The 24,874-nt window shown below is 42.7% G+C and overlaps 4 protein-coding genes across 10 annotated transcripts in view; 2 read left to right on the top strand and 2 right to left on the bottom strand.

The window, feature by feature from the left end:
* Window positions 1-90: 90 nt before the first annotated feature.
* Window positions 91-3,638, bottom strand: LOC118424761. Its single transcript, XM_035833495.1, has 4 exons — window positions 3,515-3,638; window positions 2,081-2,202; window positions 1,306-1,466; window positions 91-460 (listed from the first exon to the last, which is right to left on the bottom strand). The coding sequence occupies exons 2-4, from the start codon at window positions 2,178-2,180 to the stop codon at window positions 239-241; spliced, it is 483 nt and encodes a 160-aa protein (XP_035689388.1). The 5' UTR covers window positions 2,181-2,202; window positions 3,515-3,638; the 3' UTR covers window positions 91-238.
* On the bottom strand, window positions 3,276-9,229 carry LOC118424744 (sulfotransferase 6B1-like). Its single transcript, XM_035833476.1, has 7 exons — window positions 9,084-9,229; window positions 7,531-7,690; window positions 6,970-7,187; window positions 6,408-6,549; window positions 5,644-5,738; window positions 5,260-5,416; window positions 3,276-4,799 (listed from the first exon to the last, which is right to left on the bottom strand). The coding sequence occupies exons 2-7, from the start codon at window positions 7,688-7,690 to the stop codon at window positions 4,690-4,692; spliced, it is 882 nt and encodes a 293-aa protein (XP_035689369.1). The 5' UTR covers window positions 9,084-9,229; the 3' UTR covers window positions 3,276-4,689.
* Window positions 9,230-10,174: 945 nt separating this feature from the next.
* On the top strand, window positions 10,175-13,155 carry LOC118424745 (sulfotransferase 6B1-like). The gene is made up of 7 exons (XM_035833477.1): window positions 10,175-10,365; window positions 10,682-10,841; window positions 11,222-11,439; window positions 11,764-11,905; window positions 12,201-12,295; window positions 12,392-12,548; window positions 12,922-13,155. The coding sequence occupies exons 2-7, from the start codon at window positions 10,682-10,684 to the stop codon at window positions 13,029-13,031; spliced, it is 882 nt and encodes a 293-aa protein (XP_035689370.1). The 5' UTR covers window positions 10,175-10,365; the 3' UTR covers window positions 13,032-13,155.
* A 1,110-nt stretch (window positions 13,156-14,265) lies between these two features.
* The window catches only part of LOC118424736 (sulfotransferase 6B1-like), a 12,234-nt gene continuing 1,625 nt past the window's right edge, over window positions 14,266-24,874 (top strand). Inside the window, exons 1-7 of one of the 7 annotated variants that reach the window (XM_035833457.1) lie at window positions 14,276-14,807; window positions 15,199-15,361; window positions 15,738-15,955; window positions 19,665-19,809; window positions 20,099-20,193; window positions 20,295-20,451; window positions 20,836-22,306. In XM_035833457.1, coding sequence (XP_035689350.1) covers window positions 14,655-14,807; window positions 15,199-15,361; window positions 15,738-15,955; window positions 19,665-19,809; window positions 20,099-20,193; window positions 20,295-20,451; window positions 20,836-20,945 — 1,041 coding nt within the window. In that variant the 5' untranslated portion in view covers window positions 14,276-14,654 and the 3' untranslated portion in view covers window positions 20,946-22,306. Of the gene's footprint in view, window positions 14,808-15,198; window positions 15,362-15,737; window positions 15,956-16,199; window positions 16,342-16,629; window positions 16,725-16,825; window positions 16,983-17,359; window positions 17,860-19,664; window positions 19,810-20,098; window positions 20,194-20,294; window positions 20,452-20,835; window positions 22,307-24,346; window positions 24,442-24,542; window positions 24,700-24,874 lie in introns of those variants that run through there. The other 6 variants (XM_035833464.1, XM_035833461.1, XM_035833459.1 and 3 more) reach the window with 6 other exon arrangements.

Genomic DNA, 24,874 nt, shown 5'->3' with positions numbered 1-24,874 from the left:
ACTTATGAAAGAGAGTCTACTTGTTGAACAAACACCGCTACCAGTGGACTAGCCCCCTGCTGTAATGGCCGTGTGTGGCCCAAGGGGTATAAACCTAAGATGGGCACCACCCCTGTACACAAAAAGATGTAGAAAGCACTTAACCTCAATCTCTATGCCCATGTAATCATTGTATATTGTCTCTTGTATTTCAATCCATTTTTCAATGCCCTTATTACCTCGGCTAGCTGTATCTAGCTCACTCCAGTTGTGTTATAGCGAAGTTAATGACTAACACTAGTCCCGTGAAAGCCATCGCCACCTTATTGGTGTTCCTCAGCTTCTTCTTCTCCTGGTTCCTGTGTTCCGCCACGGCGTACTCCTCCTTCTTCCTCACACGCGTCTTGCCTTGCAGCAGGAGTAAGATGTAGATGATTCCTTGGAAGAACAGGGAGATTGCTAGAAGTACCATTCTGGCGATCTAGAAAGAAAGCGACATACATGAACAGTTGATACACAACTTCAACTTCCATTGTCCCAACGGGTTCCCTAAGACCAATATATTAAACACAAAAAGTGTTATCGAAGCCTTCTCAAGAATGTGTTGAATACTTGGGTACCTGAGATGTGCATACTTTCTGGATAATGATGATGCATTCTATTTCATCTCTTTAATTAAGGACATCGCTTTTCTATTGAATTAAAAAAGTTGATATTAGGTCAGTTAGCGTTACACCACAGAATAACTTCAAAGATACCAACTTTGAAAACCAACTTAAAGACACGTTGATGAAGGGTAGGCCTGAGACACGATGTCTAACTCTAAGGTCTATCTCTGCAACTGGAAAACATCGGGAGATTACTTCTGGACGTTTTGAGTAACATCTATCACTGCTCTTCAGCGAGTTAGTGATTTCATTATGTTCAACCAGTTTTTCCAGTAAAACCCCATGTACTACGTACTATTGGCTCGTTCTGCCAGTTCATTCTAGTGATGCTGATTAACAATGGTAGACGTCACGTCACGCGAAACCAGTACAGTTTCGTAACAATACAGTTTCAAAATTGGAATGGCCTTTGTTTAAAACATATTGAAGATACATTAACGCCAGTTCACATTTATCCGTGGGGTAGCCTATATCCGTTGTTAAAAAAACGGTATTTACAGATATCAAGTCGACGATGGTTTCAAACTCCGATGTTTTGAAAATACAATGTCCTGCAAAGTAAAATAACTGTCTGTTGACTTGAGTTCCAAAATTACTGATTTTTTAAACAACCGATATAGGTTACCCCGCAGATAAAAGTGAACTAGTGTTACATCACCTGTGGTCCGGTGAGTGCGGCCTCTGCTGTGCCCTTCACTAGAGTTATCATCTGTGCTACATTACTGGTGACCAGGGCCGTGTTTTGTAGACCCTCGTGCATCGTCTTCTGCCCCTTGTAGGTGTGGGTGTTCTCTGCCATGTCCTGTGTCGTTTTCTTAGCTAGACAAATAAACAATATGGGAACATTAAAACAAAAGAATTTCATCACTTTTCAACCTCTTGTGGTACTTAGAGGTATGAGTGTGTGTGAGTATTTTCTGCCATATCCTGCGTCGTTTTCTTAGCCAGAAAAATAAACCATTTCAAAGTTAACATTTAAACAATACAGAAATATAAGCTGGTCTTGGGCTATCTTCCATCGTCTTCTGACCCTTATAGGTGTGCGTGTTCTCTGCCATGTCCTGCGTCGTTTTCTTAGCTAAACAATCACAAAGAAGATAATTGCTCTCATGCCATCTTTCATCGTTGTATGGTCCTTATAGGTAACATTTCTGCCATATAGTTTTCGCATCTAAACAAATGAAGAATCAACATTTAAACAATACAAATTGTCGCTAGTGTAACTCTACAAGTACAGTTAAGACTACCATACGGCATTGTTTTTCCATTTTGGAAATTTCTCGCAACGTTCACCATCATCAAAGGAGTGGAAAAATAATTTCAAGATCAATCGAAAAGTAATGAGTTCGCTGATGTCACACATAGCATCTACTTGTTGTGGTTTTATCAGAATAGTTGACGGTTATCTTATACGGAAGAAGATTTAGTCTCACCCTTCTCCTTCAGCCCCTGCAGACGGCCCGGGATCAGTGCGCTGGTCTCGGACTGGATCTTCACGGTGGGGACCGCAACAGGGTCCTCCATTTCAGTCATGGTCTAACCACACTCCGACAACCTACAACAAGATTCATACACGGTATACCTTCACTTGATAAAACAGTTGCTGAATGAACTTGTATTTTCTTTTTTATTTCTGAAGTTTTGTAATGTAGACTTGTATGATGTATCTGATATAACGGTTAGTGTGATAACTTTTGTAACCTTTCTGTCATGTCCGCTATGTGATGTTATTGTATTGCATTTTATGTGCAGGACTGCAGTAAGAAAAACTAGCAGAAATCATGTCAAGCTAACTGTGGATCCAAATAAAGTCAAAGTCAAATATACCTAAAATGAGTAAAGTCTAACTAAGTTGTTTGTTGTATATTTATGCCTTGCACAAAGCCGGTGTTGGGTAGCCTTAAGCCCAACCATCGTCTAACTACTCTCAGGAAGTCTACAGCAAAATTCATGTACCTAAAATGAGTCAAGTCTAACTGTTTGTTGTATGTCCATGCCTTGTACAATTCTGGTATTGGGTAGCCTTTAGCTCTGTTGCTCAGTCATGGTCCTGCTCTCCGGAAGTCAACAGCAAGGTTCATGTACCAAAATGAGTCAATTCTAACTATAAATTGTTTGTTGTATGTTCATGATGAAGACCTAACTGTAATGATGAAGGATGGGTCGCACTGGAAGCGGAACTTTGTTAATGCTTCATCTCGATAGAGTATAAATTTGCATGTATGTGTATGCATGTTCATGCCTTGCACAAAGCTGGTGTTGGATAGCCTTAACATTTCGACTCGCCTATGTTTAGAATAAAAACATCCCCCCAGAAATCGCTACAAATGGAACAGTCCTTGATCATATGAGCAGTGAAACCGGTCGATCAACCTGTCCCTCGAAGTAGCGTTAGGGATATAAATCACAATGGCTGTGTCTGAAAACATGCTATAGAGTCATACATGTTTTGATGTGTTCTTAAGTTTTAACACATGGATTTGTAATAGATAAAGCAATGCATATGCAGCAAGAGCAATACGTATTGTACTTCTCTTACGAGGTTTTCTCCTATGTAACGTTTCAGTAATCAACGCCTAGCTATCGTGTGATATATTTGTCGTATCAAGAATAAAAATATGCCAAGCATAACATCAGCTCTTCTGTTTACTATTATGACACAATTCTTTCACGATACCTTCACATGGTTTAATCTCTACACGGTGCTATCTAAGGTCGTGACTTGTACAACACTATGCATAAGACAGTAATGTTGATAATAGCTCTTTAGCACGGATTACGACTAAACCATAAAATGACCTTCCATTGAGTTGGTGATGTTTTACTCCGGATCCCTGCTTAACAAACATAATAAGTGTTTTCCTTACCTGTAAAACACAGTACGTACTCAGTGTGTCGCCGAATCACCCACTGATAGGTGAGGTTCTAAACCCTCAACATAACACAGAACGACCAACCTCGGACCAGACGATACGTTATGCTCCAGTAAACAATGACCCATATCGGCGTAACGTAATTAGAAAGCGAGAACTCTTTTTGTTGTTGTTCAGTCAACTTTGGCTGAAGGTGAACCTTTGGACCAAACCACGCGGGAAAGGTATTACCTCCGTGAAAAATGAGAGGTATTGTTTTGATTTTTTTAATGTCTGTACGTAATCATCACAGGCCATTTGCCCGGACCAGATCTACTATTTCTACAGTAGAAGTTATTTACTTGCACAACGGATACAATTCTGTTGATTGCATGGAATCCCAAAGTCCCATAGTGATGCGTTCCAGCTGAATGACTTCGCTTTGTTACGCCATCCGGATAATTGCACAAAATGTGATGGTAAATGGGAAGTGCAATTAGACGGCTTCTACTGTACCATGTCTGTACGTACAATATCTTAAGAACCTCTGGATGGATTGTGACAAATATTTGGTACAAAATGTATGTGCGTAGGTGTTGTAGACCCCTAAAATTCTACTGTTTATATGGTTGTCTTCTAATCTCCAAGCAGATCCTACGATGCCATAAGATCAAAGCTGGCACAAAGGAGTACAGCCGGCCAAAGGGAGTCAGACGGGCACCGGTAGCAAACACACACTCCTATGCCGTCTTTACTCCTCTGTCAGCTTTTAGTACTAACTTTTGCTACCCTAGGATCTGCTTGGAGATTACTGTCTACGTCAAAACATGGGCTTTAAAGATGTCACCTAATGGAGATAGAACACTTGACTCATCAGAGAACGGTTGACCATAAGTTGCCAAAAGTTTATTAACACAGACAGATGAACTTTCAAGCCATAACCCCCAGAAACATCTCGAGATTGTGTGGTAAATCTCAAAAGTTTTTACACAATATTTTTCGAGACAGTCTCGAGATTTTTCCAAACAAACTTGAGATTTGTTACTGAACATTTAAGATCTTTCAGAAAGTCTCAAGATTCTTTAAAATGATCTCAAGATTTTTTCCAGGATTTTACATCTCAAGACATGGTACTCTGCTCAGTCCAATAGCAATCTGCAATCTTTGCCTTGAATCAAGTGAAGATAGACTTATTCGAAGTTTAAATGCAATCCAGTTCCCTCCAGTTTTGTCTTGCATTTCAAGTCGAGCATCCTGCTTTGTTCGTCGGTAAACATCGTCTTCCAGTCCCCAACAATACCTTAAAATTGACACAAATTTTACATACATTAAAATTTCATCACTGGATAGTGAGTTAATACATGTCGTCTGATATCTAGGTATGTCTAGGTTAAACACTTCGAAATTTTAAAAAGAATAACGTTGACTATTGTTCTTGTGGTTTGAATAGTTAGTATACATAATACAACATTCATTTAGTTTCATACATAATGGATGTTGCACTTATACTAAAAGTAGCTTCATAAGGGCTAAGCCCTAGGTGGCAGGCACTGATCCATCTAGATAAACCAAGGACGAAAAAGAATGTCCAATACAGCACAGCCAAAGTACATGTGTATACTAGTATTTACTACAGTGTCCCTTCGCCTGCTTCCCTCGTCCTTCTTTTTCAAGATGTATCAAGATGTTACATGTGAACATAATGCTATAGTGCTCAGTGAATAAGGCGTTATCTGAAATTTTAGGAGAAGTGAATTTACCTTTGCGCGCGTTCACAGTCCTGTCTCCATACCGTGAGTTATCCAGGGCGGCCTTCATGCTGGAGAAGGTGCACGCATGCGCGATAGTCTCGATGGAAGCGTCATCCATTTTGACCTGAAGGAACTCCGCCACTGTCTTCACGGCTTTGGGAAGGTCCTGAGACAAACAGATGTGAGTTGGGAATGCAATATTGCACATCGTTGAAGAGGTTCATCAGTCACGTATGAATACATGTACAGTTACTCCAAATTTTCAAGCAATGACCTTCCCTTTAAAAACTGTCATTGCCTGAAGAAAATATGGAGTAACTCAAAGATTGCACTTGTGCGTACTTTCAACATCATAAATGAGACAGAATGAAATGATAAATGTGAACCATCTACCTGCTTCATGTCTTCGTACTTTAAGAACAAGAAGTGGGGGTCGTCACGTCTCTCCCACCAGCCAAGGACGTGGTCGAAGTAGCAGCCGTATGTATCTAAGAACAAAACAAGGTCCTAAGTATAAGAAAAATAGTTGTGCAGTTGTAACAAGATATACTTCTTTTTTCATAGAGCTTAATTGAACTTTCGTAACATTGTATGCTTCATGCAATGTTGATAACGCTAGTTTACCTTAATCCGCAGGGTAACCTATATCCGTTGTTTTTAAATAAAGGGTACAAAATGTACTTTGGGATATCAAGTCGACGGACGGTGAATATCTTCTTTAAATGAAGTGTGATTTTTAAACATTATTTTTGCAGTTTAAACCACCGTTCTTCGATTTGGTATCCAGCTCAATGCCCTATTTCTAAAAACAACGGATATAGGTTACCGTGTGAATAAATGTAAGCTAGCGTTATAGTCCCTCTGATTACATGTCATTTGCAACAAGCCTCTTCACGGTCCCAACTACGCATACGTAGCGAACGTCAAAAGTGTGAAGTCTCCCGAGACATTCTAAAAACACGTCTGGATGTAAATTAAGCATGGTCTGGACAAGAACTGATCACAAGTTAGGGTCCTTGACCTTTGACATGTCAGCCACAATACGCAGCTGCGCATACGCAGCTGGAACCACGAACAGGGGTATTGAACATGCGTGTGGCCGATCTCAAAAGTGCTACATTTAGCAACGTTGTCTTTGATAAGATTTTCCTACTTACGCTTTCCGGCTAGGAACAACTGGAAGAACTCGTCCCAAGAAGGGATCGGCTTCCGCCCAAAACGAGACCTGAGCTTCTGTTCGAAGTGGAAGTAAGAGACCGCCGTGTCCTTAGGGTTCCTCATCACGACGATCACCTTAACCTGTGGGGAGAGACACCAAAACAAATTCACCATTTCTTTGAAGGCGCTGACTGACCTAACTGTACATTATAGGCTTTTGCGCTCACGTGATTATGACGTAGTGTTGTCCGCCATGTTGGATGGTTAAACCTAGAAGTTAGCAGGTAGATTTGTACATATAACTGCATCACGTTATTGTAACGTTTCATATGAATATTTATCTTTACGTCTAAGAAACCCTTCAGAATATGACGTCACGTGCAGACGCACTCACGTGCTCACGTGATTATGACGTAGTGTTGTCCGCCATGTTGGATGGTTAAACCTTGATGTTTGCAGGTAGATTTGTACTTTTAACTACAGTCACTAGACTGTGATATATTATATGGGTATGTCTAAAGAAACCCTTCAGATCGTGACGTCACGTAAAAACACACTCACGTTGTTCTGAGGATGAGCGATCACAGGCGGGGCGGTGTCCGGGGTGAGATGGGTGAGGATGACGCGGGGAGAGGCACATTCCTGCAGCATCACGTGACGGGGGCGTGGCTCGTGAGGATATGTGAACTCCAGCTTTCCCACCATGTCGTCAGAAGAGGCGTCGGTCCGGCCGCCGGCTGACAGGATCTTGTTGACGATTTCTAACATCCAGTTGGTTCCTGTAGGTTAAACATTAATAGCTTGGTATGCATCATGCTCTAGCTCCATTCCGCTTGTGTGAGTGTGTCTGTGATTGTGTCTGTGAGTGTGTGTGTGTGTGTGTGTGTGTGTGTGTGTGTGTGTGTGTGTGTGTGTGTGTGTGTGAGTGTGTCTGTGAGTGTATGTGTGTGTGTGTGTGTGTGTGTGTGTGTGTGTGTGTGTGTTTGTATGTATGTGTGTGTCTGTGTGTGTCTGTGTGTTTCGGTGTTTTCTAATTAACACAAAGTGCTGATATTTCTGTCTGTAGAACTGAAACGGTTAGACTGTGTCTTTATCCCAAAATTCAAGGGATTCGTCACACACCTGCTTTTGGAAAAGCCGCTATGATGATGTCGTCATCCCGAAGGTCAAAGTTCACCATGGCTTCCAGGTTGTCCTTGGTGACGTCAGGAGGGTACCTGATGCCCTTGACGACATGAGTGAAGTCATCATCGTCCATGAAATTTGCAGACGTCTTCGCCATCTAGGATTTAAAGTTCAGGTTACTGATATAACAAGAGTTCGTAGACCTCAGGCCTGCATGAAATGTATTAGGTGTCTGTAGACATATTGTGTATTTTTTTTCCTTTTCGTCCCTGGTTGCGTGGTTGGAAAAGTGATATTTTTACCGTGTTGGTTGTGCACCATGCAAAAGTCTGAAATTCCATTTTCAGAATGTGTAAGTTTGGGCATGGATGAACATTGATTATTTTGGATTTCTTAAGCATGTAACCAACCACAGTACCTTAAAGTTATTGAGACGACTTTTCCTACCTTTTTTGGTCTCAGAGACAGATGGCCCATGTAGTTGTTCTGTCACATATGATATATTCAGTACTGATATCTTCTTATTTCAATGTACTGACCTAATGCAGCTGCTAAATCTCCTTATTGTACCAATGATATTCATTAAAGATTTATTTCTGGAGTGTTATATCACTTGACACTGGAAGGTTATTTGCATAATTTGAAAAATTATATTTTTACAGTAGTTCCATAGACAATATGAATAGTGGTAGGCCCCATCCAGCAGCATTAGGGTGGTATGATATTTTGTTCAATCCGTCCAACTAAAACCTAAATCTCCTGAAGTACCTACGCCAAATTTTACAGCAGAATTTACTACTCAAAATGTCCTTGTCAATCCCATTCATAAATGGCAAGCTGCTGGCAACTTTAAAAAGTTCAGAAAGCTGTTGTAGTCAGAGTGAACACCCAGCAAACATCCCCCCAAATATACCGTATCGTGCGTCCGCAATCGCGCGTATCGTTCCAAACACACAGCGCCAAAAGTGCCCCCAAAACACCAAAAATGCCACCTGCAATGTCAAGTTCAAACGCCAGGAGGCCCAAAATCAAACCTGAGTGTCAAGCCACCACCCCCAACCCACATACCAAAAATCGTCGTGCTCGCACCATCCGTTCTCGAGATACAGCGCCCTAAATCCCCAGCTTCCAAATTTTCCCATGCCCGTGAAAACCATACCTGCATACATGCAGGTAATGAAGAAGACCTAGATTGCACATGCATACCCACTGGGCTCAGTATAATGAACAGAACATCCATTAATCCGACCAGCGGTACTATGCTTTCTTTTACATTTTGACCGACTTGAAAATGTCGAAATCTAGCTCTGTTTAAAGTGCCTGAGAGCGTCTTTCCTAGAACAACATAACCATGGAATAAGCTTCCACGGACTTGCTTCCCCATGGGATACAATCTGAAATTGTTTAAGTCAGGGAATAACAGACATCCTTCTTCACAATACAGTATTGTAACCCAAGACGCTTGAGTGGCTCCATGAGCCTTGTTTTACGGTGAATCCTAATTGAATAAAAATAAAATAAGAAAAAGTAATGCCCTACGATTCTCTTACCGTACTTGATGAAACCTCTGCAATAGTTCTATACAAGGACAAGTTTTGACTACGCTGTTTTCTGTAGTCTAAGCTTTTGTCGAGTCATGATAGGTGTAAACATTAGCTATCTGATATACCGGTAAAAGGGTAACGGTGCGGGGTACAAGGTTCAAAACGTGTCTTTATTTGTGCGTCGCTGTGTTGCTAATCGAGCCCCGTGTCACGTGCCTAATCTGACATGACGGTCAGGTAACGGTGGGTTTCAAGCGCCACCAACTGAATAGTCTTACTGGTCCGGACCTTTTAGATTTGCTGGTAGCTATAGTGCGATTGGTTCGGGAGTTGGTGACGCGAGTTCGAATGTAGTGATCCAGTAGACTCTAATGCTTTCAGTGGTTCCCACACCAGTCTGTGAGCAATGACAAAATGAGCCGCACATGGATATCGTGCTCAGAGATTGAAGAAAGAAAGACTCTTGAGAGAGAGGAAAGGGGGGAAGCAATATAGCAGTGGGGTTCATGCGTACGAACTGACAAGTCTAACTGGTCCGACATCAATTGCGATCTGAAAACATCAATTGCGATCTGGCATAACCCTACCATAAATATCGTGTGATCATCTTAGTCATCTATTCGCTATAATAATACCGCCGTATTACTTCTGTGATGGGGGGTTGAGTGACAAATAAAGAACTTTTGAACCCTGCCCTACTGACCCTTCACCTTCTGTCAAATATTAACGTACTGTCCACTAGTGGCGTCTCAAATATTAACGTACTGTCCACTAGTGACGTCGACAACGTACACCTACGACTACAGAAAGGGCGGGGTAAGAATTACCCATTGTGCATCTACTGCAGCGGTATTATCAAGGACGGCAAGTACCTACATCTACATATGGGATACCCCTACCCTGGGGGCCAGCCGGGATAGGGCAGCTAGGACAGTTTATTCGGCGGCCCAAAACAGCCAGGTCCGCCTATCTACTATTAGCACCCCGGGGAGTTTAAGCCCGATTAACGTTACGTCCACCTGCCCTTTTCGGAAAAGGGTAGCGATAACTCCTTCGGGCTTAAACTCCCCGGAGCGCTAATGTGAGATAGGCGGGCTGACTGCCTTGACTCCCCGAACAAAACTCGCTAGCTACCCGATCCTGTCTGGCACCCAGGGTAGGATACCCCAAAATAACCCCATTAGGGTCAAAGTTTGTGGGGGTAAAGTTGAGTTGGCGGGTTAGGGCGGGCATGCCACCAGCCTGGCACGGAATTTAACAGCGGTGGGAGCTGTCACAAGCGTGCCAGGTACGGCATTCCACTCGGGATGGTACGGAGGAAAACTGGGCATTTGTGGTGTCTGTTCTGGCGTTTATAGTATGGCATTTGATGTGACATCATTGGAGAGCTTGTGTTTGTTTTATAAACCATTCACAAAATAAACCCTGGTGCTCGATCAATGAATGCATGGGCATAACGTTTGCAAGGGAGGTACTGGTGTAAAGGTGGTTTTATTCGGTGGTTATAGCGAAGGATCAGGCATTATGACACCATCGATACGCATCGGGGCGGGTCATTAACCCTTAATCAACTAACTAAATCAATGGTTAACTTTGAATACCAGATGGCAGAGGCAGATACAAGTTTCCTGGACGACGATGACTTCACTCATGTTATCAACGGCATCAGATATCCACGGTTTGTTACCGAGGCCAATTTAGAAGCCATGGCGACCTTTGACATCCGGGATGACGACATAGCCATAGTGACTTTTCCGAAAACAGGTGCGTGCGACAGTGTAGTGACTAATATACAGAATACACCCACACCTGTAGCTGCTTTCAACTGTTGTAATCTCACAGGCTAGGCAAATTATATATATATAAGCACTGAAGATATGTAATGTATGTCAACACACTCGCATGCACACATACACACACACGCGCGCGCACAAACACGCACACACACACATACACACATACACACACACAAAAGAACACACACACACAAAAGAACACAGACACACACACATGAGTACATGTCCTGAACGTATCAAACTTGAGCCTTCCATCTCCGATTCGCTCCTCTGGTCACTTTGCCAAAGATAGGATCGGACTGGAACTAGACCAGGATGACACAAGGCTATTAAATGTATAACCTACAGGGACCAACTGGATGCTGGAAATCGTCACCAAGATCCTGTCAGCCGGCGGCCGGACCGACGCCTCTTCTGACGACATGGTGGGGAAGCTGGAGTTCCAGTATGATGACGAGCCACGCCCTCATCACGTGATGCTGCAGGAATGTGCCTCTCCCCGCGTCATCCTCACCCACCTCACCCCGGACACGGCCCCGCCTGGGATCGCTCATCCTCAGAACAACGTGAGTGTGTCTGCGCGTGACGTTACATTCTGAAGGGTTTCTTAGGCATACTCACATAATATGTCACGGTTATGTGACTGTAATTATATGTACAAATCTACCTGCCAACTTCCAGGTTTAACCATCCAATATGGCGGAATATATGACATCATAATCGCGTGAGGTCACGTGAGTGTGTCTGCGCGTGACGTCACATTCTGAATGGTTTCTTAGACGTACAAATATTCATATGAATGTCTCGATGACTGTAGTTATTAGTACAACTACAATGATTATAATTCTTTGAGGAATTTGATGATTTGTTTTCTGACCCTTCCGTCGCAGGTTAAAGTTATCGTCGTTATGCGGAACCCCAAGGACACGGCGGTTTCTTACTTCCACTTCGGACAGAAGCTCAGGTCTCATTTTGCCAGAAAGACGCCTCCTTCATGGGACGAGTTCTTTCAGTTATTCCTGGCCGGCAAGTGTAAGTAGAGAGAAGCTACCAAGGGCAATGTTGCTAAATGGACCACGTTGACATTAGCTTCAATGCGTATTCAACAGATTGTGCTTAAACATTTCTTACTTTTTTAACACATCTTTTAATACAATGTTATCAAGTAATTTATTCTAATTATTTACCATTATGTCTTGTCCATCTAAGCTGCACATTTTCAACATAGCTGAATGAATTATATCATTCATAATCATTCCTGATAGATAAAAAAAACATGTATGTAACTCTTAAAACTTTTATATACATGACCTTGTTTTATTCTTAGATACATTTGGCTGCTACTTCGACCATGTTCTTGGCTGGTGGCAGAAACGTGACGACCCCCACTTCTTGTTCTTAAAGTACGAAGACATGAAGCAGGTAGATGGTTCTGGATTATCTTTTTGTGTTGTTTCCCTTGTGAGATTGAAAGCCCATATACATGTTCAATCTTGAATTCCCATCTGTTTGTCTCAGGACCTTCCCAAAGCCGTAAAGACAGTGGCGGCGTTCCTTCAGGTCAAACTGGATGACGCTTCCATCGAGACTATCGCGCATGCGTGCACCTTCTCCAACATGAAGTCCACCCTGGACAACTCACGGTACGAGGACAGGACTCTTATGGCCCGCAAAGGTAACTTCACGTTCAAGTTTTAACACCATTTTCACTGCTTACTGGGTAGTACTATGTTCACATCTCATCGGACATTTTGATACGTGTTGAAGTGAGGCTAGAAGGAGAGACGATGGCACACGTTAACTGTTACAGTACTACATGTCAGATACCTCAAAAAGCAACTATAGATTTAGACTACTTTCGGTGTTTTAAAAGCGTAACAAGCGCGCATCACACCACATGTTAGTCGACATGGAGTAGAACGAATTTTCAAAACAATATCTTTAACGCTCGTCATTTTAGCATTTCTACCAAAACTTAAGACGTGTCTAGTTTAGGCATGGATATCATTTGATTTGTATAAAGTTTCTAAATTTGTGTCAATTTGCAGGTATTGTTGGAGACTGGAAGACGATGTTTACCGAGGAACAAAGCAGGCTGCTCGACTCGAAATGCAAGAAAAAGCTGGAGGGAACTGGACTGCAGTTTAACTTTGAATAGCCCAAGCCTCAGTAAAGAGTTTAGTACATTCCCTGACAGTAAAGGGACTACACGTCAAAAGCATGTGTACATTCTGTGTACCTGCCAACCATATCATTAAATAAATGTATCTTCATTCAAGTCATTCTGGTTATCATTTAGTGTACCTGATACTTATTCAACAACCTAGTCGCATTAGCTTGTGTCATGCAGGTCAGAAAGGACTCGGACATGAACTTTGCTTCGCCAGAGATTCAGATTAATGATTTTACATTCTAGTTGATGACTGTACACAGATCATTTTCCTTACACGATTAACATGTACTCCTGCATTCGCTTCGTGGGTCATTTTTTACATGTTAAATTCACTCTGAGGGCCAGACCAGACTAACCTCACACGAGTATACATGCGTTGGTGAAATGATAAAACTATTAAAGTTAGAAGCATATGAATTGCCCATTCTTCATGGAACTGGTAAATAGAATGTAGTTGCTACACATTGCACCTATCTTAATTGTTGAGCAATTTATCCATTCATCCATAAAAGGTAAATTCAATACGAGAGACTAGATACTAGGTCTTCTTTATATTTCGTTTATTGTTACATACTGGACACACCTTAGCCTGGTTACCACACCCCCAGCCCGATTTCAAAAATATCTATCGTGCAGGGGCAAAATTGAGAAGAGGACCAATGTCATCCGGCCAGACCCCTGCACGATAGATATTTTTGAGATCGGGCTGGGGTGTGGTATTGAAGCTAGACACATCTTTAACTCAAAACGCATCAACTGGCCCAAGATACTCATACCAGGGGTTGAGCGTAGCACATGCCATGAAATTATCCAGATACGGTAGCGTGTCGTTTTGAGAGTGTGGAATTCACTTGTAATGTCTGAATGTCTACAATTTATTGTTGAATATACATAGTATAAATCCTAAAGACGACGACTTGGAGTCGATGTGATATAACTTGAAATTTTCTGTAAAAGCCGCATTAATGATATATACGTCATTTAGCACTATGGAAAATAGCGTCGTCTCCTTAATTATGCAAATAAAGTCATTTGCATGATTCATATCCATCGACATTCCTCGCTTTGGCACGTGTTTTATACCATGTTTATAGCAATTATAAACTACAATTAGTCAATCCCAGTAAGAGGCACTTTTTTGCTGTAGTGTTGGTGTACAGCAGCACCACTCAGAACCTTGGACTGTGTGCCTCCGACCTAACGCGCGGTTGCCAAACATTACCGGCTAATTTCTTATATATTACAAAGAAACTTTTACCAATCTAACTTTTAAGATCAGTTGGGCTGGCTGAAAGGGAATTTCTTACCGCTAAAAACACGCGTCTATGCAGCCGTTCAGTTTTTGGGTCGGATCTTTTTATACCCACTCGGAATAATACCTGGATGAGATCCTAAGTCTGAAAATAACACGATAGGCGCAAGGTACACCGAATACACGCGCCTGCGTTAGAGGCAGAGTCACATAAGTCATAGAACGTGCATAACCCTAAGATACATATCGTATAGTCATTTATTTGTTTCAAAAATCCCGCCGTACGACTTCTGTGACTGGCGACAAATAAAGAAGTTTTGAACTTGTGCACTGCTAATCCTTCACCTTATATCAATATGTACATACAGTCCACTGGTGACGTCGACAAAGTACACCTACGACTACAGACTGAGGCAGCGGGTTTAGAATTGTTTATTGTGCGCAGAATTCTTTATTGTGTGCAGAAGTCTTTATTGTGTATATCTACTGCACAGGTATCATCAAGGACGGTAAGTACCTACATTTACATGTACATGTACATAAGAGAAACATCCAAAGGGGCGGCTTGAGGTTGTAATTGCGGGCTAGGTCGGGCAGGCCTAGTGCCTCGCACGAAATGACTCAGCGATGAGAGCTGTACGCGTGCCAGGCACGGCGTTCCACTATGTCTATGGTGAGGGGGAAAACTGAGAATTAGTCCGTGTTTGGGGCATTTATAGTTTAGAATTTGAGGCGGTGGCTACGCGAGCGCGCCCCTGGGCTGATTCCTACATATCTAGATTTAAAGATGCCGTGGTTTCAGTGTGATAAGTTGGTTGGCATTTACTAGTAATAGAAAACACCGCGAGGCAAATACTTGGCCATTCCATAACTAACTCAACGATTAAATTTGAATATCAGATGGCGGAGGCAACTGCAAGTTTCATGGACGACGATAACTTCACTCATGTCGTCACCGAGGGCATCAGATATCCACCTTTTGTTACCGAGGCCAATCTGGAAGCCATGGCGACCTTTGACATCCGGGATGACGACATAGCCATAGTGACTTTTCCGAAAACAGGTGTGTGCGACAGTGTAGTGAGTAATACATTGTATACAAAATACTTTCACACGTGTAGCTACTTTCAACCGTTGTAATCTCACGTGCACAGGCAAATTAAAGATATCAGCACTGACGATATGTATGCCAATATACTCGCATACACACATACAGACACACACACACACGCACGCACGCACACACACACACACACACACAAGAACGCACAACACACACACACGAACACACACACACACACACACGTACATGTCCTGAACGTATCAATCTTGAGCCTTCTATCTCCGGTTCGCTCCGTAGATCACTTTAAATTGCCAAAGATAGGATCGGACTGGAACTAGAGCAGGGTGATTCCAGGTTTTTAATGTATAACCTACAGGAACCAACTGGATGCTAGAAATCATCACTAAGATCCTGTCAGCCGGCGGCCGGACCGACGCCTCTTCTGATGACATGGTGGGGAAGCTGGAGTTCACATATCCTCACGAGCCACGCCCTCATCACGTGATGCTGCAGGAATGTGCCTCTCCCCGCGTCATCCTCACCCACCTCACCCCGGACACCGCCCCGCCTGGGATCGCTCATCCTCAGAACAACGTGAGTGTGTCTGCACGTAACGTCACATTCTGAAGGGTTTGTTAGGCATGCTCACATGGTATGTCACGATTATGTGACTGTAGTTAAATGTACAAATCTAGCTGCCTACTTCCAGGTTTAACCATCCAATATGGCGGACAATACTACGTCATAATCACGTGAGCGCAAAAGCCTATGATGTACAGTGCGGTCTATCAGCGCCTTTCAAGCAATGATAAATTTGTTTTGGTGTCTCTCCTCACAGGTTAAGGTGATCGTAGTAATGAGGAACCCGAAGGATACAGCGGTCTCATATTTCCACTTCCTAGAAAAGATCAGCTTTCAGACTGGACAAAAGCGGTTTCCTTCATGGGGCGAGTTCTTTCAGTTATTCATGTCCGGCAAGTGTAAGTAGACAGAAGCTAGCAAGGACAATGTTGTTGAACGGACCACTTTGACATTAGCTTCAACGCATATTCAACAGAGTTTTGTACTTTTGAACTTTTCTATCTTTTCACGTATGCGCTCATACAATGTTATCAAACAGTTTAATGTTACTTACTAGCGATGTGTTGTCTAGCTAAGCTACAAATTTTTCACATAACTGAATGAACCAAATTATGAGTTATTGATAAATCAAAGAAAGAACGTATCTTTTTAAAACTGTTAATATATAGGACCTTGTTTTTCTTCAGCTAACTTCGGTTGCTACTTCGATCATGTCCTTAGCTGGTGGCAGAGACGTGACGACCCCCACTTCTTGTTCTTAAAGTACGAAGACATGAAGCAGGTAGATAGTTCTCGATTACCGTTTAATTCTGTCTCATTTATGAGGTTGAAAGTACGCACACGTGCAATCTTGCATTCTCAACTCACATCCGTTTGTCTCAGGACCTTCCCAAAGCCGTGAAGACAGTGGCGGAGTTTCTTCAGGTCAAACTGGATGACGCTTCCATCGAGACTATCGCGCATGCGTGCACCTTCTCCAACATGAAGGCCGCCCTGGATAACTCAAGGTACGACGGCAGGACTCTGAACGCTCGCAAAGGTAACTTCCCCAATCAAGTTTTAGATAACACCATTTTTATTGACTACCGCCGTAGTACTGTTTTCACATCTCATCTGATATTTTGTTACGTTTTGAACTGGGGCTAGGAGGAAAGGCAATAGTTGTACTTTATTCGATTTCCTTTCGCACTTGATTTGTTTACGTGGAACAGTGTCAACTACCTTAGGCCATAAAGCAATTGTTTCGACTACTTTCGACGATAAGTGTAGCATCACACTACACGTTAGCTCTGTATCATGTATGAAAACATTATTTTCAATAACACACGTTATCGTTAGCATTCTCCAAAAACTTAAGACGTGTCTAGTTTAGGCATGGACATCATGTGATTTTCTAAATTTGTGTCATTTTTGTAGGTATTGTTGGCGACTGGAAGACGATATTTACCGACGAGCAAAGCAGGCTGCTCGACTTGAAATGCAAGACAAAGCTGGAGGGAACTGGACTTCAGTTTAACTTCGAATAGTTTAAGCCTTTAATAGTGAGGGCGGTATGGTCCCAAAGTCCCAAAGATCGACCATGTATGTGAAAATACATAGGGCTGTCCCTCAACCACTTGCATGTATTCTGTGAAGCTGCCATCCATTTGTAAATGATTTCCAAACAGCAACAGCAATTGCCCCGGGTGCAGTCATAGGACTTAAGGGTTTGAACCACTCACATCCGGAAGGACCCTTACTCTTTTCCATAAGTGTGGTGGGTTCTTTAACATTTTGATCTCCTCAAATACTGGACCTCCATTTAACTATCCGAGGGACAGCCCTTACTGAAGTTAATTTCTCTACCTTAGTGATGTGAGGAAAGTCGTGTTAAGAGCCCTTCCCAAGCACACAAGATCGGTGGCATGTCAATTTGTAGCTGTTATTAATACCTTATAAATTTGCCATACATTGTACCTGATGCAATTAATGATTGTGCAATAAACTTGACTTGACTATCAACTGATTCGAACCCAGATCCTCTGAGTTATGTAACACACACACATTTCCTTCACACACAGCTGCTTTTCAAAAAGTCCCTTCACACAAGGCCCCTTCAAACACAGCTCCTTCAAACACAGCTCCTTCACACACAGCTCCTTCAAACACAGTTCCTTCACACACTGCCACTCACATACAGCCCATTCACATAGTTCCTTCACACACAGCTTTCATGTCAGTCATCTCTTCGCTATCATACTCCCACCGAACCACTTCTGTGATGGGGTTGGAGCGACAAATAAACAAGTTTTGAACCCTGCCCTGCTGGTCCTTCACCTCATATCAAACATTTACGCACAGTCCACTTGTACGTCGACACCATACAAGTACGAGTACAGAAGGGACGGAGTTAGAATTCTTCTTTGTGCTCAGAATTCTTTATTGTGTGCAGAATTATTTATTGTGTACATCTACTGTAGAGGCATCATCAAGAACGGTAAGTACCTATATTTACTTCTACATTGGGGGGATACCCACAAATAACCCTATCAGGGACAAAGTGTGTGGGGGGGAGGAGGTGTATGCGGGATAGGTTGGGCAGGCCTTTGCCTGGTACGGAATGACTCAGCGATGAGAGCTGTACGCGTGCCAGGCACGGCGTTCCACTGTGGTGAGGGGGGAAAACTGAGAGTTAGTGCGTGTTCTGGCGTTTACAGTTTAGAATTTGAGGTGGGGCTACCCCTGGGCTGGTTCCTACAGATCTAGATTGAAATATGCCATGGTTTCAGTGTGATAAGTTAGTTGTCATTTTATAGAAAACATACGAGACAAATACATGGCCATTCCATAACTAACTCAAAGGTTAAATCTGAATATTAGATGGCGGAGGCGACTGCACGTTCCATGGACGACGATGACTTCACTCATGTCGTCAAGGGCATCAGGTATCCACGGTTTGTTTCCGAGGACAACTTGAAAGCCATGGCGACTTTTGACATCCGGGATGACGACATCGTAATAGTGACGTATCCGAAAGCAGGTGCGTGCGACAGTGTAATACATTGTATACAGAATGCGTTCACACCGGTAGCTGCTTTGCAAACTTTGTTAATCTAATATTAGCACTGACGATGGCACATTGACACACAAAGACAGGGTTGGACTGGATCTAAACAATCATGGGTTTGAGGTTATGACTTTATAACCTACAGGAACCAACTGGACGCTAGAGATCGTCAACAAGATCCTGTCAGCCGGCGGCCGGACCGACGCCTCTTCTGACGACATGGTGGGGAAGCTGGAGTTCCAGTATCCTGACGAGCCACGCCCTCATCACGTGATGCTACAGGAATGTGCCTCTCCCCGCGTCATCCTCACCCACCTCACCCCCGACACCGCCCCGCCTGGGATCGCTCATCCTCAGAACAACGTGAGTGTGTCTGCGCGTGACGTCACATTCCCAAGGGTCTCTTTAGATATGTGACGATTGTGTGACTGTAGTTATATGTACAATTCTACCTGTCAACTTCCAGGTTTAACCATCCAACATGGCGGGCAATACTGCGTCATCATCACGTAAGGTCACGTGAGTGTCTCTGCGCGTGACGTCACATTCTGAAGGGTTTCTTAGACGTACCGTTACAATTATTCATATGAAATGTCACGATTACGTAGTACAACTACAATTCTTTGAGGAATACAACTACAATTCTTAATTTGTTTTCTGCCCCTTCTGTCACAGGTTAAGGTAATCGTCGTTATGAGGAATCCCAAGGACACGGCGGTTTCTTTCTTCCACTTCGAACAGAAGATGAGGTCTCGTTTGGGAAAGCAGGCACATCATTCGTGGGATGAATATTTTATGCAGAATTTCCTGCCCGGCAATCGTAAGTAGGAAGAAATTATTCAACGATATAAATTTGTTAAATGAACTACTTTGAAGTCAGTCCGATACTAGGGTTCGATAGCGTTTGTAGCTGTACGGCTGTACTTTTATATGTAAGGGTATCCAACATTATTTACTGTTAACAGATCATAACAATATATGCTTAATCCACGCGACACATTTTTAAATATAGCAGAGTGACTCAAAGTATGTATTCCTAAACCAAAATGAGTGAGAAACGTATCCGATTAAAAGTTAAAACTTTTTATATGACTTTGTTGTATTCTTAGATCCATTCGGCTGCTACTTCGACCACATCCTTGGCTGGTGGGAGAGACGTGACGACCCCCACTTCTTGTTCTTAAAGTATGAAGACATGAAGCAGGTAGATGGTTCTCGATTATCGTATAATTCTGTCTTATTTATGAGGTTGAAAGTACGTACATGTGCAATCTTGCATTCTCAACTCACATCTGTTTGTCTCAGGACCTTCCCAAAGCCGTGAAGACAGTGGCGGCGATTCTCCAGGTCAAACTGGATGACGCTTCCATCGAGACTATCGCGCATGCGTGCACCTTCTCCAGCATGAAGTCCACCCTGGATAACTCACGGTACGACGACAGGACTCTTATGGCCCGCAAAGGTAACTTCACGTTCATGTTTTAACACCATTTTCACTGCTTACTGGGGTAGTACTATGTTCACATTTCATCGGACATTTTGTTACGTGTTGAAGTGGAGCTAGCACGTTTGCTGTACTCTATCGACATTTTTGTCCTTGATTTATTTACGTGGATCTATATCAAATACCTTAGGGCTTATAAAGCAATCGATTCAACTAATTTGCTGGTAGTTGACAAGCACGGATGACACTACATGTTAGTTCTGTATTATGTAGGAAAACAATATTTGTAATGCTCGTCATTTTCAACAAATCTCCCAAAGCTGCTAAAGTCATATTTCTAACTTAATTTTAAGTTGTTATAGGCGACTGGAAGTTATGTTTCTAAATTGTTTGAATTTGTAGGTATTGTTGGAGACTGGAAGACGATGTTTACCGACGAACAAAGCAGGCTGCTCGACTTGAAATGCAAGACAAAGCTGGAGGGGACTGGACTTCAGTTTAACTTCGAATAGTTTAAGCCTCAGTTAAGAGTATATTCCACAAAGGTAGATCATGCATGTGACTGTATGTGACAAATACATAGGAGTACAACTCAAACCCTTGTGTGTGTTCTTTGAACCTGCCATCAATCTGTAAATAATCTCCAAGCATATTTACCAGTGGCATTATACAAAAGAAAAAGCCGGCCATACAGTGTCCAACTGGCAAATTGCTCCTAGCTACTCTTTTAGTCTTATGCGCCCCCAAATCAATGCACGAGGGCGAAAAAAGACAAATGCTGCAAAAAATGCTGCTAAACCACAGGACTTTTAAGGCAATTTCTTTCCCAGGCTTGCCTTGTGTTCACCTCTAGTAAGATTATAAGAGATAATTGTTGCCGTTTTAACAATGTTTTTATTGCCATTCTTGTTTAAACAGAGAACAAGTGTACTGTTGCCTTATGCCCTGACCATGTGCCCCGGGAATCTTACCCCAGAGAGCAGATCCTCGATCTGGCAAGCATAGAATTCTAATTGACCAGGGATATTATTGGGTGACATATGGCCACATGTTTCGTGTTTTTTTTTTTTTTGTTGCTTTTTTAGAACATGCTCATATCAATGTGCGCGACAATGTTATCCATAAAATTAAGTCAGTGCGGCCCAACTCAGGGAAGAGATTGATTCTGATATGACAGACATACATGCATAGAGTTCAAGCTTAGCAAAGTTTCCCCAGTGAGATCTATCATGCATCATTGTAATCAGGTTCCTATCACTTAGTCCAGTCTCTGATTCAATAAATGTTCTTTAACGTAAGGTAGATACTGCCTCTTCGCCTCTTTGCCTCTGGGGACCACAGGAGAAGTTTTCCGGCTGGTTCGCTATGCCGAGTGACAAGGCCAGCTAAACTTTGCCGGCGTCGCCTGATTTCAGTTGAGATGGGTCGAAAAGTCCCATAGAGGTGTTTGTTTGTTGTGTGTCCCCATCAAGGCTTGTTATACACGACACATAGCATCCTGGAGAATTAACCGTCCAGTCTACTGGTCCGATCTGACAGAACCCTGATATAAATATCGTATGATCATCATAGCCATTGATTAGCTGTCACAATCCCACCATACCACTTCTGTGATGGGGGTTGAGCGAAAAATAAACAAGTTTTGAACCCTGCCCTACTGATCCTTCACCTCACATCAAATATTTACGCACAGTCCACTTGTACGTCGACACCATACACCTACGACTACAGAAGGGGTTAGAATTCTTCTTTGTGTGCAGAATTCTTTATTGTGTACAGAAGTCTGTATTATCACGGTACATCTACTGCACAGGTATCATCAAGGCCGGTAAGTACCTACATTTACATGTACAGAGAAGAAACATCCAGGTCATCAGAGAGGCAATGTGTTTTTGGGGGGGGGGGGGGGGGGTATATATGAATAAGAATAATAAAAGAATTCTTACGTGTTCTGGCATGTATAGTTAAGAATTTGAGGTGGTGGCTACCCCAGGGCTGGTTCCTACCGATCTAGAGTTAAAGATGCCGTGGTTTCAGTGTGATAAGTTGGTTGTCATTTTATAGAAAACACCGCGAGGCAAATACATAATGGCCATTCCATAACTAACTCAAATACATAATGGCCATTCCATAACTAACTCAAATACAAAATGGCCATTCCATAACTAACTAACTTAAAGGTTAACTTTGAATATTAGATGGCAGAGGCGACTGCACATTCCATAGACCAAGATGACTTCACCCATGTCGTCAAGGGCATCAGGTATACCCACCGGTTGTTACTGAGGCCAATCTGGAAGCCATGGTGAACTTTGACATCCGTGATGACGACATCGTCATAGCGGCTTATCCTAAATCAGGTGTGTGATGAGTAAGCGCAAACATACACACACACACACGAACACAAACACACACACACACACATACACACACACATACATGTACCCGCAAACACACACACACACACACACACACACACAAATAAATACAGAAACACACACACATACACCAAATCACACACATACACACACCAAAACATACACACACATAGACACACCAAACACACATACACACACGCACACAGTGACACATTTACATAGTTACATGCACACACCAAAACTCGCACACACACGCACACACTCTCGCACAAATACATACACTCAAATACAGACACATGCTCATATACACACACAAACACCTCACAAACACACACACCCCACACACATATACACACGCATACAGACACACAAACATACATAACTACAACATGTGTGCGTTTTTCTGTGTCTGTAACATCCTGAATGTATCAATCTGGTAACCATAATGTTCTGGAGCCTTCTTGCTCCAGTTCAGCTCCTTAGATCCCTTTACCAAAAAAAGGATCGGACTGGACCTGGACAATCATGTATACGAGACTATGGCTTTATAAACTACAGGAACCAACTGGACACTAGAAATCGTCACCAAGATCCTGTCAGCCGGCGGCCGGACCGACGCCTCTTCTGACGACATGGTGGGGAAGCTGGAGTTCCAGTATCCTGACGAGCCACGCCCTCATCACGTGATGCTGCAGGAATGTGCCTCTCCCCGCGTCATCCTCACCCACCTCACCCCGGACACCGCCCCGCCTGGGATCGCTCATCCTCAGAACAACGTGAGTGTGTCTGCGCGTGACGTCACATTCTGAAGGGTTTGTTAGGCATACTCACATAATATGTCACGGTTATGTGACTGTAATTATATGTACAAATCTACCTGCCAACTTCCAGGTTTAACCATCCAATATGGCGGATAACACATCATAATCAGGTGAGATCACGTGAGTTTGTCTGCGCGTGACGTCACATTCTAAAGGGTTTCTTAGACGTACAAATATTCATATGAAATGTCACGATTGCTGTACAACTATAATAATTATAATTCTTTGAGGAATTTGATGATTTGTTTTCTGACCCTTCCGTCGCAGGTTAAAGTTATCGTCGTTATGCGGAACCCCAAGGACACGGCGGTTTCTTACTTCCACTTCGGACAGAAGCTCAGGTCTCATTTTGCCAGAAAGACGCCTCCTTCATGGGACGAGTTCTTTCAGTTATTCCTGGCCGGCAAGTGTAAGTAGAGAGAAGCTACCAAGGGCAATGTTGCTAAATGGACCACGTTGACATTAGCTTCAACGCGTATTCAACAGATTGTGCTTAAACATTTTTTACTTTTTTAACACATCAGTTCATACAAGTTATCAACATACATGTTATCAAGTAATTTATTCTAATTGTTTACCATTATGTCTTGTCCATCTAAGCTGCACATTTTCAACATAGCTGAATGAATTATACTATTCATAATCAGTCCTGATAGATAAAATTAAGGACTATCTGGTTAAAACGTTTTATATTTAGGAACTTGTTTTCTTTAGATAACTTCGGCTGCTACTTCGACCACATCCTTGGCTGGTGGCAGAAACGTGACGACCCTCACTTCTTGTTCTTAAAGTACGAAAACATGAAGCAGGTAGATGGTTCTCGATTATCGTTTCATGTTGTTTCACTTATGAAGTTGAAGGTATGTATATGTGCAATCTTGCGTTCCCAACTCGCTACCGTTTGTCTCAGGACCTTCCCAAAGCCGTGAAGACAGTTGCGGCGTTCCTTCAGGTCAAACTGGATGACGCTTCCATCGAGACTATCGCGCATGCGTGCACCTTCTCCAGCATGAAGGCCAGCCTGGATAACTCACGTTACCGAGGCAGGGCTGTGAACGCGCGCAAAGGTAACTTCCCCATTCAAGTTTTAGATAACGACATTTTTATTGACTACTGTCGTGTCTGGAAGGTCCGCCTAAACACCACAAACGACCACAAACGACCCAGAAACACCACAAACGACCACAAACGACTCTATTGTGCAGTGTATATGGGTCAAAGATCTTGTATGGCGGTCTGGAG

This window comes from Branchiostoma floridae, chromosome 10 (genome assembly GCF_000003815.2).
Source record: "Branchiostoma floridae strain S238N-H82 chromosome 10, Bfl_VNyyK, whole genome shotgun sequence".
Taxonomy (NCBI): Eukaryota; Metazoa; Chordata; class Leptocardii; order Amphioxiformes; family Branchiostomatidae; genus Branchiostoma; species Branchiostoma floridae.
The sequence above is the reverse complement of the archived record's forward strand: the minus strand, read 5'-3'. Positions and strand labels throughout refer to the sequence as shown.